General features: G+C 42.8%; 1 protein-coding gene across 13 annotated transcripts in view; it reads right to left on the bottom strand.

Annotated features, from left to right (window-relative positions):
- TRRAP (transformation/transcription domain associated protein) overlaps nucleotides 1–18693 on the bottom strand; it is a 115941-nt gene that overhangs the window by 12728 nt on the left and 84520 nt on the right. For 7 of the 13 annotated variants that reach the window (XM_075995291.1, XM_075995296.1, XM_075995299.1 and 4 more), the window contains 8 exons: nucleotides 15743–15971; nucleotides 14930–15195; nucleotides 14381–14481; nucleotides 10625–10826; nucleotides 8976–9140; nucleotides 7348–7438; nucleotides 5945–6144; nucleotides 4871–5132 (listed from right to left, as the gene is read on the bottom strand). In XM_075995291.1, coding sequence (XP_075851406.1) covers nucleotides 4871–5132; nucleotides 5945–6144; nucleotides 7348–7438; nucleotides 8976–9140; nucleotides 10625–10826; nucleotides 14381–14481; nucleotides 14930–15195; nucleotides 15743–15971 — 1516 coding nt within the window. The remainder of the gene's footprint in view (nucleotides 1–4870; nucleotides 5133–5944; nucleotides 6145–7347; nucleotides 7439–8975; nucleotides 9141–10624; nucleotides 10827–14380; nucleotides 14482–14929; nucleotides 15196–15742; nucleotides 15972–18693) is intronic. The other 6 variants (XM_075995297.1, XM_075995300.1, XM_075995302.1 and 3 more) reach the window with 3 other exon arrangements.

Below are 18693 nucleotides of genomic sequence, written 5' to 3'. Positions count from 1 at the left end.
GGCTCCTCTTGGGGACCGGTGCAGGCTGAGATGGCGCGTGGGCCCCTGAGCACCCACCTTGGCGCAGTAGGGTCGGGCCTTGGGGACGCCAGGAGCTCTACTGAGGGCAGCCTGCGAGTCCCGACAGGGTCTGGGAGCCTGTGTCACCAGGGCCCGAAGACCACATCCAATGCCAGCTCGGCAGTACCACCCGAGCACATGCGTGGCGCCAAGAACAGAGGCCCTGAGTGAAAGCCAAGGCGGCGCTAATGGGAGCTGGGGGAGCCAAGGAGGAACGCCAGGAGAGCACTAAGTTGTAAACGAGCCCATTAGAAGGAATTAAGGCAAGAAACCAAAATGACAAAAATGGAAAACATTTTCACTTAAGCAATTAAAAAATCCCTGGTTAATGTATTTCTCAGATGTTACTGGGACTCAATATTAAAAGATCGATTAAACTAAAAAGTACTTCTTTTAACAAAAAAACCTCACCTCCCTCCCAGATGAGCTCCGGTGCTGGAAGGGAGTCTCGCCACCCCAACTCGCCCCCACGCAGTGCTGCCGTAAAGCAGGGCCCGTGGGGGCCACACAGGCGCTGTCCCGACCGGTTGTCCTGAGTCCAAATCAAACACTGGCTGCCCGACAGCAGCAGAGACACCTTCACGTGCCTCCTGGACGTGGTGAAGGAAGGCGCGTCTCTCTTGCTGGGGCAGAGCCTCCTACAGACTCTGCGAGGACTCGCCTCCTCCCACCTCCCCTTCCCCTGGGCAGCTGCCGCAGGCCGGGAGCTAAACACGCAGAAAATCACTCACCAGCCAACAGCATCAGTTTGGAACCAGAAAGTGGTGAGTGAGGCCGAACTGATGCCGAGCACGAGAGGCCCACACGGGCAAGGCCCCCAAGCAGGTGTGGCCACCCACGTGCAAAACCTGCCCTCACCTCTTCCCGCCCTGGATGTCACCGCTGCGACCAGGTGCTTATTTAACACATCAACTACGTGGCTCGGCAAACAAACCATCAGATGCCACCACACGCTTCCTATGCAACGGCCCCTAAACAGATCTACACTATTGGTGTTCAACCCAGAAAAGTGATTTAATCCAACCATTTGAGAAAAATCAGGCTGTCAGACTTAATAAGAACACACAGAACACATAACCCCTGTGGATACTCCATTTCACAGGCAGGTTCAAGTGTGTGGGTTATTTTGTCGTTAGGTGCCAACTCCAGACCTAATCCTCAGGCACGTGAAGCTCAGTGTGGTGCAGCACTTCGGAGCCCTGGGAAGCCGGAATTGCTAAGGCCCAGCTCGTGCACTCACAGCTGCAGGACTGTAAGCTCATGAACTTCCTGGGCCTTATTTTTCCCACCCATGAAATGGAAGCAGCAATAACATCTACCCCATGAGGATTAAATTAACTGAGGCAGCATATGGTAGCTTTCAGACAAATATCTGGCTATTCTACTAGCCTAATTGTCGCCATCCATGTAGGAACTTAGCTGTACACAGATGCAGCGGTTTTAGGAAAGTCAATGTATTTTCTTCTGTTTTTTCACAGCATTTATCTAGTTTCCCATTCATTTTAGGAAAGTCAATGTATTTTCTTCTGTTTTTTCACAGCATTTATCTGGTTTCCCATTCATTTTAAGCTTTGTCATCTCCTTCCTCTGAACTCCTCACAGTGACTGCCATGATGTCACACGGGCAGGTGGTGGGAGAGGCCGCCACTCACCAAGACAAGAAGGGGCGAGGTTCCCTCCCCCCAGCAGAGCTGTGACAGAGCCTACCCGTCTGGGACACAGGCAGCTTCACACACGGGGCTGTTTCTGTCCCATTCTGGATCAACAAGGTGCTGCCAGGCTCATGCCTGATCTGTTTCTTTTAACTTTTATCTTGAAATAATTGTAGATTTATGGGAGGTTATGAAGAAATGACATGCATTCCTGAAGCCCTCTTCCCATGCCAGAGTCCACCCCCAGCACAATGCTAAAACATAAGAAAGTGTCACTGGCACAATCGAGAGCTGGTTCCGATTGCACCAGCGATGTGTGCACTTAGGTGTATTTGTGTGTCTTTGCAGTCTTGTCACGTGGTACACTCAAGACACTCAACTGTACCTTCACCACAGGGACCCCCATGGCACTTCACAGCCACACCCATCTCCTCTCCGCATCACTAACACTTGGCTACCACCAGCCCATCTGCCAACCCTGTTCTTACGCTATTTTACAAATGTTTCATAAGAATCATACGGTGTACATCCTTATGAAACTGGCTTTTTGCACACAGCATAAATTCTTTGAGGTTCATCCAAGTTGCTGTATCAATAATTAACTTCTTTTTTTTTTTTTTTTGAGACAGAGTCTCGCTTTGTTGTCCAGGCTAGAGTGAGTGCCGTGGCGTCAGCCTAGCTCACAGCAACCTCAAACTCCTGGGCTCGAGCGATCCTTCTGCCTCAGCCTCCCGAGTAGCTGGGACTACAGGCATGAGCCACCATGCCCGGCTAATTTTTTTTTTATATATATATCAGTTGGCCAATTAATTTCTTTCTATTTATAGTAGAGACGGGGTCTCGCTCTTGCTCAGGCTGGTTTTGAACTCCTGACCTTGAGCAATCCGCCCGCCTCGGCCTCCCAAGAGCTAGGATTACAGGCGTGAGCCACCGCGCCCGGCCTAATTAACTTCTTTTTATTGCTGAGTATGGATGTACTACACTTTGCTTATGCATCAATACCTCTGGAAGGACATTTGGTTGGTTTCCAGTTTGGGGCTATGAAAAATAAAGTGGCTATGAATAATCTCGTCCAAGTTCCAAACAAAAATACGTCTTCATTTCTCTGGAATAAATGCAGTGTGCTGGTCTTGAACTTTCTTCTGGCTCTTTATCGACAGCTGGTTAGCAGCCAACACACACAGTATTGCCAGAGAACAGAAGTGCAGTCCATAGAATGGAGCTTGGTGTGGACAGAAATGACCTTGTGAGCAGAAGGAGAAGAGGGAACTTAAATATCTGAAACTTGCCACAGTTTGCAGTGGGTCAGAAGCCTCATAAGCTGACTTCCATCTGGTTTTGGTTTTCATGATTTTTTTTTTTTTTAACATCAAAACCCAGGTGATTTGTCCCACTTCTGATTCTCCACTTCAGACTACATTTGATTTAATGATCTGGACATTTTAAGATGAAAGCATATTGAACACTCTTTTAAGTATTAATAAACTATGATTTTCATAAAACTTTCATCTCACACTCTTCCCTTTTCAGAGAAGGGTAGCAGACAGACCACACGTCACACGAACTTCACAAAGAAACCTAAGCTGATGAAAGCACTTCAAAATAAAAGACAAGACAGGACGGGACTTGTCCTCTATTTTTCAAAGAATACCTTCCTCAGGCGTGGAGGCCTCAGCATTAAGGTGAGTCCAGTGTTACCTTTAATGTCCAACTCACACATCAAAAACAGGGAGCCCAGCATCCCATGACTGTCTGCCTAACAACTGGGGCATGCTATATTTCAGATGGATTCCAAATCATGGGCCAGGTCCAGTGGCTCACACCTGTAATCCCAGTACTTTGGGAGGCCAAGGTGTTTGCTTGAGGCCAGGAGTTCGAGACCAGACTGGGCAACGTAGCAAGACCTGGTCTCTACAAAAAAAAAAAAAAAAAAAAATTGCTGGATATGGTGGTGCGTGTCTGTAATATCAGCTATTAAGGAGGCTGAGACGGGAGGATCACTTGAGCCCAGGAGTTTGAGGTTGCAGTGAGCTATGAGGAGGCCACTGCACTACAGCCTGGACAATAGAGTAAGAATATCTCTAAAAGTAAAAAATAAAAAAACCAAAATGAATCATGGCTATAACTGCAAAGCATCCTTCACTATTAATGGGATAAATATTTTCTTTTGCATTATTTCAACCTACTCTACATATATACATGTTCTCAACATGTTCTCTAAGATAATTTAAAAGATACTTTAAATGCCTAAAAATGTGAACCTGTGTTTTAACCTACCAGCGAAGAAACAATGTTTTAAAGACTGCTACAAAGACACTCATTAAGCTTTTTCTTTTTTAAGCTCTGGGAAATTTACATCAGGCAAATCTTGTTTTCCCGTGATAATCACTCACGTATTGACACTTGAGAGTAAGCGCCCGCAGGGTCACTCAGGTGGCTAACTCGACACTGGGGACCAGGCGCCCACGGGCTCCTGCGCCAGAGGGACAAGCAGGTCAGGGAGACAGTGGCAGGAGGAGGAGCGAGAATCAGCACGGGACACCGCTGTGCCTGTGCGCGGCAATGGTGTGTACACTGGGTGCGCGCAGTGGGGACGCACGTGCATGCACAAGTGCGCACTGAGGGCGAGGATCCCCATCTGGCAGATGAAGAAACCTGGGCAGAGGGAAACCAGACTCCCTTCCCTGAGATCACACAGTAAGAGGAGGAGCCAGGACCCGAGCTCCCATGAGTCTAGGAACATGCACTGCCCGGAGCAAGGCACAAGTACTGAAAACACCATCTCCCTGTCATCGTGCCCCAGCATCCACGGCAAGAGCCCTGTACCTGTGCATGCCACCATCGCACCCTACGCTGCTTCCCACCAACACCAAGGAAGAAGGGTCACAGGGACGCAAGCGGGCAGATTGGCTTGAAAGCCACGTGCCTTCTACCCAATGTTGGAGCTGGGCAGCTCTTGCCCCAAACCCTGACCCCTTGCTAGAGAAGGATGTGCAGCCTCAGGCCTCGTGTTCAGAAGCCTCTATTTGAAACAGCACAAGCATGCCCAGTTTGGTGGTAAGAAAACGAACGCATACAATTAGCTTAGATGTTAAAGACCAAGGAAAAACAGTACACAGAACTTACCCTAGGCACAAGGGAAGAAAAGCGAGACTCACCCGTTGTGAACTGGCCTTTCAGCTTCTGAAAGACAGGGTCCTGCGCAGTGGCCTGGGCTCGCCTGGCCAGAGACTCGGAGGCCGCGCTGGAGAACATGGTTGAGACGTTGGACACGTTCTCCAGTCCCACCCCGAAGGTGCTCACCAACTTCTTGACAAAATTGAGAGTATGGGGGGTGATTTTGGCATCGGACACTGCTCCGCTTTTCTCAAATGCCACAGAGTAACACTTCGCCAGGCCCTGTTGGAGCTGCCTGAGAACCTAGTGGGAAGAGGCCAAAGACAATTGACAAAACAGAGCTCTCCGAGCATGCAGCCAGCCGGCCACAGAGTTTATCAGGCATGGCCCCTCCCACCGGGGTTGCTTCTGCACCCACCCGCCACCCAGCAGGTGTAAAGCCAGTGTGTGGGGACAGATGCTGTGCGCCACACTGGGCACTGGTGTTTTTAACCACGAGAAGTAACAGTCCTGGCCATTGAAAAAACACAAAAACAGAACCCCTGTGGCATACTTATCTGCGGGTTAGCCACAGAACAATCTTATTTCCAGATAGTTTCATTGTTACCACTGTGAGTCTGTACACACATAAAACTGACAGTAGTAATGACCTGGCCCCTGACCCAGCCAGGTAAGTATCTGGGCAGCAAAGTGTATATTATTTTGTCATTGGCTTAAACAAACATCACTAAGGAGATAGCCCGGCTGCTGAGAAGATCCCTGGAGGACTAACGCCCATCTCTGGAAATGATAACTATGTGGCCTACACCACAGCTCCTGCGCACACCTGGTCGACTGGTAGCACTTACATCGTCAAGCTAAATGAGCAAAGCAAGCATTTTAACATCAAGAAATGGCTTTCCCAATTTCAGCATCTTCTTCTGCAGTCTTCTGCTTCAAATGTTTACGGCTATAGTAGTGTGCAGAGATAACTAGTTTTGCCTGCTCCATGGTTAAATCTAACAATATATAAAATGACCAGGCAGCTAAATCTAAAGATCATACAGCCACAAAAGCATAGAGAATGATAGTTCCCTCTACAAGTAGCCAGCATGTGCAAGATCATATCCAAATACCTCTTCGTGCCAATTTTCTCTGAACCAGACCATCTGATCGACGATGCCTTCCAGGGAAGACAGAAGGGTGGGGTGGAGCTCTCGCTGCATGTGCATGATTCGGCTGCAGCGCCACATTGGTGCTGTTGCTCTTATGGGCCCTGGATCTGATGCAGAATGGGACTGGTTACCCACTGAACTTGGCTGCTGCTGTCCAGAATCTGAGAGCAACACACACAACGCCAATGTCAGCGCAAAACTGGCTGATGCCAGAGCCTGGAGCTCTACAGGACCCACTGGCCAAAGGAACGCTGGTTCCTGCCGGTGTGTGATCCCCACAGGACCATTTCCCCAGGGGCTGTGGGCGAAGGCCCTGGTCTCAGGACAGCTGCGCTGAGGGACTCGGGGGTGGGGAGCACAGCTGTCAACAAGTATCATGTTGAGAGAGAAAGCAGATGTGACAACACGCAACCTGGGAATTTAGGTGAGGGTGTACAACGGCTCACTGGACACTCACTCCTCTGTAACTTTTCTGTAATCTTGACTATTGTAAAAACAAAACATTTGGAAAAATGTGTTCCTTGTTACTAAAGCTTAGAGAATCTAAAAGTAATTAATAAGCAAGCCTACATTTTCACCCAGGAATGCCAAACCACAATTATAATATGGTATTTTTGAAAAATATAGTCATTTTCTCTATGAGAAATCCATTGTAGAATACTTTATGACCATTTTTTCTTGATTTAGCTCATTATACTTAGTCTTAAAATTTAAAAAATCTTAAATTTTCAAATGGCCCAGAGATGAATCTGCCAAGCTAACTCCCAAGAGGTTGGAGCTGAGATGGGCTATGCGACCCCCAATCCACTGAATCTTATTAACCAACCAGGGTACCTTAGAAAGACTCTGGGTATTAAAAACATTGTGAAGCAAATGGTCTTTACTCGTTTAAAGTACCATGATTAGTGGGTAGCTGAAACTGCTAAATAAGTTATTTCTTTGCATACTAGGGCATTCAATATAGAATAAAAATCTTACATTTTGAGTCAACGTTTACAAACTTCTGGTAAGACTGATTTCCTTATAACCTAAACAACACATACACACAGCAACTGGCATTCATACTGCTTACCGTAATGCATTCATTACTGAGGCAAGGTAAACTTTATAATTTTCTATAGCTAAAAATTGCATATATTTTTTTCCACCTATGGATCAAATCACATCCTGGCAAAGGAGAACCACAAACTTTACTCAGAGACCAGGCTTTGTCTTCTGGCCCCAAAGTGTTTTCTCTCACTGATTAAAGAAAAGACAGGCCACACGCTAGGAGTGTGCTGAAGGCAGGGTGTGTTCCCAGGGGTCTGGATGTGGCCCCCATGGAACAAGCCCTTTGAGACCAGCTGGCCCCACCAGAGACCTACCGCTCTTGTAGCGCTCCCGCTGCTCTATTTTCAGGGTCAGGTACAGGGTCCGGATGGGAAAGTAGACCGCTTGGGGATACACTCGTCCAACCTGCTCAGAGACACGAAGTCATAAACAGCTTTGTTCGCCAATAAGCTTCTGGATGAAGACAACTTGTATTGAAAATAAGTGACGTCAAGTTGGAAATGGGTTTCTGGTCTGTATTTGGACCAGGGAAGCAAATAATACACCACTGATCTTATATACGAAGCCAGATTAAACAGGAGGTAAAACATCTAGTTCAGCTCGATCAACACGAGCACTGCATCAACTCTGCTCAGTGACTGCTGATGATAGAGAAACCACTTTCCTTTTGTTCAATAAACTTGAGGAAGGGAAAATACATATGCCTTTGGATCTTGATGAGGCAAATAAAAGACAAAAATATATAAATACCAGTTAATCTTTATATTAAGCACAATTCACTGTGAATTGTTAACTAATTTTAACTAATTTTGGTAACAGTCCCATTACTGAATGACTTTATTCTGCATAACTGCAGCAAGAAAGAGATTGAGAAATCTCGATTTAAGGCAAGGAATACCAGTTTCACCAAACTGGAGTTTTGTGGCTGAGTCTAATTATCATGTTGCTCAAACCCTGCAAAACAAGACTATAAAATGAAGAAATAATATCTAACTTTGCCACAGGTCACAAGGTGGCTAATGCACATTAAGAGATGTTCCATGAATGACAATAACAAATAGATTGAATCTGCAACCCAACAAATAAACTCTAAGCAAAATGCCAGTGCCCAGGAATATAGTTATATCCTCACAAGGAAAAAGAGAAAATCATTCCCGGGGCACGACATGGATGGCACACCACATGCAAAGAGCAACCCAGACAGGTGAACAGAACAAGTGCAGTATATTCCTAAAGACGTGGCGGCTGCACTAGTCTTTCACGAGGTTATCAGGCAGCACTTTGTAATTCTGTAAGAGCAAACACAAACGTGATGTAGCCCAGACCTAACTATCTAAATTTATTCTGTTTCAGTCCCTCCTCTATCCCTCAGTCTTTTCAAAGGAGATGGACATTCTGGAACCATCCTCAAAGGATGATTACAAAAGCTTTTCTATGGCGCTCTGGCCTGTCCAATTCACCAGCCCTTCCCAGTTCCTGTGAGAACTGTTAGTCTCCTACAGACACAGCTGAAATGCTTAAAGGGTGACAATCACAGTCACAAGTAAGTTTTAGTCGTAAGGAAAGCTCCAAAGAGCTCCTAGCACTACAGGAAATCAGATGGAAAATACCAATCAGAGCACATCTCACTGTAATTCTCAGAGTACCCACTAGCAATCTTTCATTTTTAATAGCTTGTTTTACTTGCCTATGTGTGGAAATGTTCAAAGAAATTACAGTTTTGTTAATAAACCGGACTGCTTTAAACTTCATTTTAATCCTGATATGTTCTTTTAGTAACTTCTCATTATGCTTCATATTAAGTAATACCTAAATGATTAAATTTTCCCATCTCTTTGACTTATTTTTAATACTCTGCCCATTCAAGTTTACTTTGTAAAAAAATGCAAAATGAAGTCATGATTTTTTGTGTGTGTGAACACAGATGTCTTGTTGTTCCCACCTGGCTAATGAGGTTCAAGAGCAGTTTTCCCTCCGAGCCAACCAGGCAGGTGAGCAGCTGCGGGATCCAGGCCAGCCACTGGATGGGCGGCACGCCGATGCAGTACTTGTCGACAGCATCTGCCAAAGTATTTTTGTCATCATCAAAACTCAAAAGCCACAGCACCTGAGACAGAAGAGAAAATTCTAGAGTTGATTGACAATTCTGAGGCCCTCAATCAAGTGCCTTTCCCCCTCAACATTAAAATACCACATACAGTAGTTTTACCATCCATGTGGAAAAATATCTGTAAGAGGGTAAACATTAACACATGTAAATCTTTCAGTATAAATAAAACCTAAAATTTGGATATAGTTTTTCCCTTGATTTTGCTTTAAGGACAATTACCGGCCAGTGGTGACCAGCGACCACAAGAAAGTGACAGGCAGATGGCTGGGGCCTGCAAGCTGCTAATTCACATTCATGATCCCATCCAAACAAAACATACTTTTGCTAAAAATCTCAGACGCTCATCACCCTAGTATCAGGAAGCCCACATGCCAGTAGCCAGGTGTCCACAGATGTCTGAAACAATCACAGCTAGAGGTAGGCAATTTGGGGTCACATATTTAGCTGGTGTTTGTGTAGCTGGTTTGTGTATCTACGGTTGGCTATAACTACCCTGTGCTGAAGTACACTCCAAATTTTGACATTAAGTCAAGGAATTCTAAGAAGTCCAAGCCTTTAATGGACAAATAAGAACTGACAGAACAATTTATTCTTAAGTTTTCTGCAAGAATTAATTCTGGGTTTTATTCATCCGCTTCTTGGGAGGGAAGAGGAAGCAACATGAAGAAGAATCTAATCTCAAGTGTTCCTTCATTCGGCAAGCACGTGGCAAACACCCACCCGAGTTTTGGGCTGTGCTGGCATACCGTGTGGAAAGAGACCATGGTGACCACCAAAGAATGCCAACTCTGTGACTGTGTGGAGCACAGCCCTGCAGGTGAGGGACTAAAATCTAACGGGTTTCCAGGAGTAAGTTCTAATTCCAGATCTCCTTCTATGCTTATGGGAATGTGTGGGACCCCACAGACGGCACTAAGCACTGGGCTTGGAGACCTAAGACCCAGACTCCAGGCTGGGCTTTGCCACTTAGAAGTCCTGGGACCCCAAGTATGGTCCAGCCTCAGTTTTCTCAGCCTTCAAATGGAACAGTAGGCTGGGCGAGGTGGATCATGCCTGTAATCCTAGCACTCTGGAAGGCCAGGACAAGAGGATCGCTTGAGCTCAGGAGTTCGAGACCAGCCTGAGCAAAAGTGAGACCCGTCTCTATTAAAAATAGAAAAATTAGCTGAGTGTAGTGGTATACGTCTATAGTTCCAGCTACTTGGGAAGCTGAGGCAGTAGGACTGCTTGAGCCTAAGAGTTGGAGGTTGCAGTGAGCTATGAGGAATCCATTGCACTCTAGCATGGGCGACAGAATGAGATTCTTTCTTAAAAAAAATACAACAAAAAACCCTGTAAAAGATACTTTAAAGAGTGATTGGAATTAAGAGTTAATGTAAAAAATGATGCCTCACACCCAGCACGGATTAGCAAATAGGTAAAGTTGGAGCCAAACTTAAAAGCAGATGGTCTCTGGCCAAAGCAAAGTCTTTTGGTCTCACCTTGGCCAAGTATTTCCTTGATTTGCTCTCGTTCTGATGCCGGCATGCGTGCAGGTAGCAGGTAATGGCAGATACTCCCAAGTGCAGCTGTCGCTCCTTGACAAAGATGTTCTCCAGGTAGTCACCCCACATGGCCCAGGCTTTCACCAGCACGTCATGCATCTGCACAGCTGCAGAAAAGGCTTTGTTTGCTTCCTCAGACCTGTGATTTTGTGAGACACAAAATCAAGAGAGACACCTTTTATAATTGAAGTGAACTTGACTTAACATAAAACTAACCACCTTAATGTGAACATTTCAGTGGCATTTCATCGTCCATTCACGATGTTGTGCAACCACCTCCTACAGTCACTCCTAATTCCCACCCCCAACCCCCAGCCCTCAGCAACCACCAATCTGCTTGGTCTCTACGGATTAACCTATTCTGTGTATTTCACAAAAACTGAGTCGTACATCAATCATGTGATGTTCTCAGTCTGGCTTCTTTCACTTAGGATAGTGTTTTTGAGGTTCACCCATGTTTAGCATCAGTACTTCATTCCCTTGGATAACTGAGTAATAGTCCATCACATACACACCACGTTTTGTTTATTCGCTCATTTCTGTTGTTTCCACATCTTGGCTATTGCAAATAGCCCTGCTATAAACATTCCTAAACAAGTATCTATTTGTTTCAATTCTTTTAGATACATATCAAGGAGTGGGACTGCTAGATCCTGTGGTAATTCTGTTTACTTTTTTGTGAAACTGTCAAACTATTTTCCAAGACAGTTACAAAATTTTACTATCACACTAGCAATGTACAAGATGTCAAGAACACTAGAGACCCATATGCTTTATGAATATAGATGCAAACATCCTCAACAAAAATTAGCAACCTAACTCCAGCAGCATATTAGAAGGATAATATGCCATGATGACCAAGTGGGATTTATTCCAGCAATACAAAGGTGGTTCAACATAAAAAAAATCAGTGTGATATGCCATGTTAACAGAATGGAGGAAAAAAAACATAATCATCTCAGTTGATGCAGAAAAGACCATTTGACAAAATCCAACATCTTTTCATGATAAAGGCACTCAGCAAAATTGAAGCAGAAGGGAACTTTCTCAACCTGATAAATGGCATCTATGAAACACCCACAGCTAACATCGTACTCAAGGGTCAAAGACTGGAAGCCTTTCTTCAAGATTGACAAAAAGACAAGGACCTTGTCACTTAAATTCAACATTGTACTTGAGGTTCTGGACAGAGATATTGGAAAAGAAAAAGAAATAAAAAGCATCCTAATTGGAAGGGAAGATGTAAAACTATCTTGATTTGTAGGTGACATGATCGTATATACAGAAAATTCTAAAGAAATCCACAAAAAAGCTACTAGAGTAAATAACCTCAGCAAGGTTGAGAAGCATACTATCAATGTACAAAATCAGTTGTATTTCTAAACGTAAGCAATGAACATCTTGAAAAGGAAATTAAGAAAATAGCTCCATTTACATAAAAATATTTAGGAATAAATTTAACATAAGTGTTGCAAGACTTGTGCACTGAAAACTATAAAATGCTGTTGAATGGAACTAAAGACTTAAAGTAATAGAAAGACATCCTGTATTCCTGAATTGGAAAAGCTAATATTAATTGGCAAAATTACTCCCCAAATTGATGTACAGATTCAATGCAATGTCTATCATAATTCCAACTGCTTTTTGTGGGCAGAAATGGATAAACTAAAATAACCTAAAATTCATATGGGAATAAAAGGGAGCCCAAACTGCAGATCAATGGAATAGAATTGAAAGTCCAGAAATAAACCCCACACGTGTCTGGTCAATTGATTTTCAACATGGGTTCCAGGGCCATTCAATGGAAAAAGAATAGACTTTTCAACAAATAGTGCTGAGACAACTGGATATCCACATGCAGAAAGAATGAATTTGGACCCCTACCTCATACCGTATACAAAAATTACTCAAAGGAGATCAAGACCTACATTTACGAACTAAATCTATAAAACTCTTACAGAAAAATAGCACAGTGAATGCTTGTGACCTTAAATTCGATCATGGTTTCATAGATGACAATAAAAGTATGAGCAACAAAATAAAAAATATAGAGTTCATCAAAATAAAAAACTTTGTGCATTAAAGGACACTATCAAGAAAGTGAAAAGACAGACCACAGAAGGTGACAAAATACCTGTAAATCATGTATGAGACAGGTGTTTATCCAGACATATAAAGAATTACAAATTAACAATGAAAAATATGAGATGCTCAATATCATTGATCGTTAGGAAAATGCAAACCAAAACCACATGAGATACAACTTTGTACCCAGGATGGCTATAATCAGATATACAATAGTAAGTGCTAGTGAGGATGTGGAAAAATTGGAAACCTCAAACACTACTAGTGGGAAAAATGGTGCAGCAAACTGCGGAAAATTGTTTGGCAAAGGATAAACCAAAAGATAAACAGAAAAGTATATTATGTGACCCAGCAATTCCACCCCTAGGTATGTACCCAAGAGAACTGAAAGCATATGCTCACACAAAGCCATATATATGAATGCTCATAGCAACATTACTCATAATAGCTAAAAAGTGGAAACAACTCAAATTTTATTAGCTGCTGGACGAACAAAATATATGGATATGTAATGGAATAATATTCAGCCACAAAAAGGAATGAGATATTAATCCATGATCCAACATGGATGAACCTTGAAAACATCCTGTTAAGTGAGAGAAGCCAGTCACAAAAGGCCACATATTATATGATTTTATTTATACGCATGTTCAGAATAGGCAAATGCATAGAGACAGAAGTAGATTAGGGTTGTCAATGGAAACAGGGAGGGAAGAAGTAGGAGGGACTAACAGATATGGTGTTTCTTTTGGGGATGATGGAAATGTTCTAGAATTAGATAGTGGTAATGGTTGTACAACACTGTAAATATACTAAAACACACTCAACTGTACACTTTCAAAGGGTGTATTTTATGTCATGTGAATTTAAAACATTTTAAAGAAGATAAAACCCTTTTATCTTGACAAAACTGCTTCCTTATTTAAAAATGTAAGCCCTGTATATTAAAAATGTGAAAAGTAGCTTTAGAATCTATGCATGGCAACAGGAAGCATCTTGTAAGTCTACCTCACTTGCATACTACTTAAAAGCTTTCATCGGATCATTATTTCTCTAAAACAGGTTTGGCAACCCTTTCCTATAATGGGCCAGGCAGTGAATGGTTTAGGCTTTGCAGATCATACAATTTCTACCACGACCACTTAACTCTGAGGTTGCAGGGTGAATGCAGACACAGATAATGTCAGTGGCGGTGGACACGTCCAACACAACTTTATTTACAAGCACAGGATACTGGCTGGACTTGGCTTACAGGGCACAGTAAACTGACCCTGCTCTAAAACAAGAATTAAGCTCATAAAAGGAATCAACTCTGTTCCAAAATGACAGGCTGAGAAAATGGGGAAGAGAGTCTATGTCAGCAGCAGTTCTGTGATCAAGAATTCATTTTAAAAATCTTTGTAAATAGCACATCAAATTGGCTTATCAATTTGTTGCAAGTTACTATCTTTGCAGAGGTACAATACCTAAAAAAAAAAAAAAAAAAAGCCTAACAACTGTCACTAAATCACACCAATTTTTAGCTTAAACTTCACGTTGCCTTCAAGTTATAAAAAACCATTTAAATAATCTGAGATTTTTTCAGCATCCTTTATCAATATTACATACTTGTTGATCTGAGCCAAGAACATTCCCTTCAGTGCATAAAATTCAGCGGTCATCTCTTTTGTGAAGTATTTTAAGTTTGTTGATTCAATAACTTCAAGGCCCTGTTTTAAAAAAAAAAAGTAGAAAAAAGTTCTTGAAATTTCCAGACAATGATATAAAAGCTTCATAAAAGTATTTATCTAGGTAGTAAGTCCTATAAGTCATTGACAAGTACACTTTAAGTTAACAACAGACTTGCCTACCATGAGTATTTGTTGATTGACATTCAGTATTTAAACTGTATTACTAACTGCTAAATTTAATCCTAAACACTTATGGGTATTATTTTCTCCAAAGCTTTATATGTTTAGTGAGTTTCACTGTTTCTATTAATATTCCTCTGAACTTAGCCAAAATCTATCTTATGCCCTCATAATTCTGTAGCTTTTTTCTTTCCTTAAACACACCAACTAAGTATATGTTAGAACAGAGACCATAAAAAGTGATTTCTTTTCTCTCCGTGTTCTGGAAGAGTGATTTCCCACTGCTGAGGCTATGTTTGGCACCTACCTGCATGCACTCATTTTTGCCCATGACTCCTGCCAGCTGGAGGTAGCACTTAACCTGCTGCCGGATCTTCTGGAAGCAATCCACGATAGGAACAGTTGGAATAGTATGAATACGACTTAATATATCCAGAGCTACGTTGACTAGTCCTTGTTTTCGGGCAATTTTTCCATATTGGATGATGGCTGAAGCTGATGCGTGAACCCCAAGCATAGCGTTATTTGAACTTGGATCATGCTGAGAACTATTTTCATATGCAGTTACAATAGCTAGAGAGCAAACAAATGAATTATCAGCCCACATCAAACATTTTTCAAAGTGCTCCATAACAAGGCTTAAATTAAAAAATGAAAAACACAAACACATGGCTTATGAAAACGGGAAGCTCTGTGATAAACCCTTGTCACTCTTCCTTGTATTTTATGTCACAAGTAGGTTATAAAAGGCTCTAACTCTTGCGTTGAGTATTCCCATCTCAGCTGACGAAATCACGAAAGCTGTCCTAAACACGTGGATGCCTGGTAAGCAGGGGACCAGGAAGCAAGAAAAGGCTACGCAGAGCCACCTGAGCATGGCTCTTCCTGGGGCAGGAGCTGTGCCCCAGTGCAACAGGGCAGTGTCTAGCAGCAATTCTGTTCTAACTAGCAAAATGTAACAGGTAGAAAAAACAACTTCCCATCTTCCATCACCTTCATCTTTCCCTTCGTCATTTCCCCCAACCTGTCATACCCACCCCAAAACAGAAAATCTGGGAAAAGAAAAAACAAAACAAAACAAAGACATGAAACCAGAACAGTGGGGTGTCTGGAAAATTACATGATGAATGCATGCCGGACCAGGTCGGTTTACCCTGGTAATGATGCTGCCGCCACATGAAGATGCTACTCCAGTGGGACAAGTCGTCAGACACGATGGGCAGCCTGTTCCTCCAGGTTTTCACCACCGTCTTCATGTCGTGGAGGCTGTTGTTCCTCCCTAGGTTGGTCGGCTGTAAACCTGCATTTATTTGTGCAGCTTCCTGAAGTTCGATGATTTGCTGGGCTGCCTAAGGGGACCCGCATACGAGATTCCACAGTCAGCATCATATTAAAGGACAAACGAGAAAGACACACCAGAGTCAGCCGGGAATCTGACTATTGGAAAGATCTTACGAGGCAATGACCAAACGAAGCGCTCTGATTTATATAGATACCTGAGATTCCACATTTCATTTATTCTTTACCCTAAACACTGCTCTCCTTCTGATCCCTCCTCCATTTTAAAACCTCAGCTCGTGGCTGCTATAAGATAGGAGCTTGGGAAAACAATGGTATAGATACGAAACCTTGCTATGGACAGTCACGAAAATTATTCTTCTTCTTTTCCATTCCCTTGGACACCAACTATGTCTGGTTCTTCATTTACCAGTGCTTAAGGTCAGAACCGCCAACCCCCCACTCCCCAGTGCCTGCAGGCTTGCTTTCTACCAACATGCTTAAAACGGTTCTGATGATCTCTTTGGGCTCATACATTTTGCATCACATCCCTTACAAGTCTGTCTGATTTACTATCCTTAAACTCCAGATATGTTACCACCTCCTTACCTGAAAGGCCCTGGCCACAACGCTAAACCTAAAACAACACCCCCCCCCCTTTTCCCCCAGCCTTCCCATGGCCGCGGGAATGTCTCCCTTCTTTAAATTCTGGCTAGATTCACCTTTGTCCCACAGCGTGGCTCACACCTGTTTTAAATTTTGCTTTTTAAGAATATGTCCTCTCCCTCAGGTTGAATCTCCTTAGAGGCAGAATCTACTGTTTTAAAATGTTTTTTAATCTCCCAAACACAGCACTTAGTACAGTGCTTTGGAACTTGTTTGATCTTAATTTTTAAAATTGCTTACAAGAATTCATGCTTTTCATCTATATTTCAAGTTTAGTTCATTACATTTACATTTCTGAAAACTTTATCTTAATCCTGCCCCCCTACCCCGCCACCAACCAAAAGCTTACTGAAAACAACAATGGGTGATGTGTTTTGTGACAGCTTTACTTAGACATAATTAAGATACCATTAAATTCACCCTTGGAAGTGTACCATTTGGCAGTTTTTAGTATATTCCTAGAATTGTACAACCATCACCACTAGCTAACTGTAGAACATTCACATCACCACCAAAGCAGCCCTGAGCCCATTAGCAGCCACACCATCCACCCCCCTTCCCCGGCCCCTGATAACCTTGATTATTCTGCCTATTCTGGACATTTCATAAAAATGGAATCAGACAACATTTGGCCTTTTATGTCTGGCTTCTTTGCTTAACATAACGTTTTCTAAGATCACCCATCTTAGATGGGTGGAAAATGGAAATCAGCACTTCATTCCTCTTACGGCTGAATAATAATCCACTACATGGACGTACCACACTGTGTTTATCCATTCACCAGCTGATGGACATTTGGGTTGTTTCCACATGTTGGTTATTATGAATGCTGCTGCTATGGACATTCCTGTACAAGTTTTTGTGTGACCATGCTTTCACTTCCTTAAATACCTGGGAGTGGATTTGCAGGGACATATGTTATAACTCTATGTAACATTTTGAAGAGTTGTCAGTTTGCAAAGAGGCCACAGTGTTTTATAATTCCACCACCAACGCATACAAGTTGCAATTTCTCCACATCCTCAGGACACATTACTGTCTATCCTTTTTATTTTAGCCATCCCAGTGGATGTGAAGTGGTATATCTCATTAAGGTTTTAATTTGCATTATCCTAATGCTGACCATCTTTTCATGTGCTTATTGGCTCTTAGTATATCTTCTTTGAAGAAATATCTATTCAAATCTTTTGCCCATTTTGAAATTGGGCTGTGTTATTATTGATTTATAAGAGTTCTTTATATTACTACATTCTGGATAAAGCCCCTTATTAGATATGATTTAAAAATGTGTTCTCCCATTCTGTAAGTTTACTTTCTTTGTGTCTTTGGAAGTAAAAAAGTTAAATTTATTCTTAAGTCTCTTATTTATTTTGACCCTATTGTAAATAGAACTGGTTTCTTAACTTTGTCAATTTGAGCAGCTGTTGACCATTATTTCTTCAAATATTCTTTCTGCCTCTTTCTCTCACTCCACCCCTCTGGGAACTTCCATGATGCGTATGTTGGTTTGCTTGGTGTCCCACAGGTCTCTGAGGCACCCCTTCCAAGGTTCGTTGTTTTTTCTGTTGTTGCTATTTGTTTAGTGACATTCTTGCAATAGTTCTATGAAGTCTGTATTATTTGTAGAATGCAACCACTGAAGTCTTTGCTCAGTTAGCTTAGTGGTCAGCTAATAATTAAACAGAAATTTTCTGAAATGGCTGAAACAGTAAGTCTTGCAGGCTTTGCTGAGGGGCTCAATGTGCCTGCTGGGGAACGCCCTCCCTCAACACTCAGCCGGCGGTTTTCCAACTCTGCGTTAGCCATCACTTCCTTCTTGTCCACCGGAAGGTGAGCCAGAGGTGAACACTTAGTATATCTCCCTAGGTCTTTCCTGGGCATGTTCACAGGATAAGCATGGCCTTCAAGATTCCCAGGAATATGTTAAAACTTTTCAGAACCCCTTGTGGATGTCTCATTCCCAAATCTTCCCTTTACTTGGCCGTCTCTTTTGTGTCCCAGCTGGTGCTGCTGCATCAGGCAGCTGTGACGTTAAACAATTGCTGCCGATTGTTTGACAAAAGCCCTTGGATACTGCTCTTCTCACTAGTGAGCTCTGTCAGGTCTATGAGAGATAAAAACAACGAA

This window comes from Microcebus murinus, chromosome 19 (genome assembly GCF_040939455.1).
Source record: "Microcebus murinus isolate Inina chromosome 19, M.murinus_Inina_mat1.0, whole genome shotgun sequence".
Taxonomy (NCBI): Eukaryota; Metazoa; Chordata; class Mammalia; order Primates; family Cheirogaleidae; genus Microcebus; species Microcebus murinus.
This window is presented reverse-complemented; position numbering and strand designations above follow the sequence as displayed.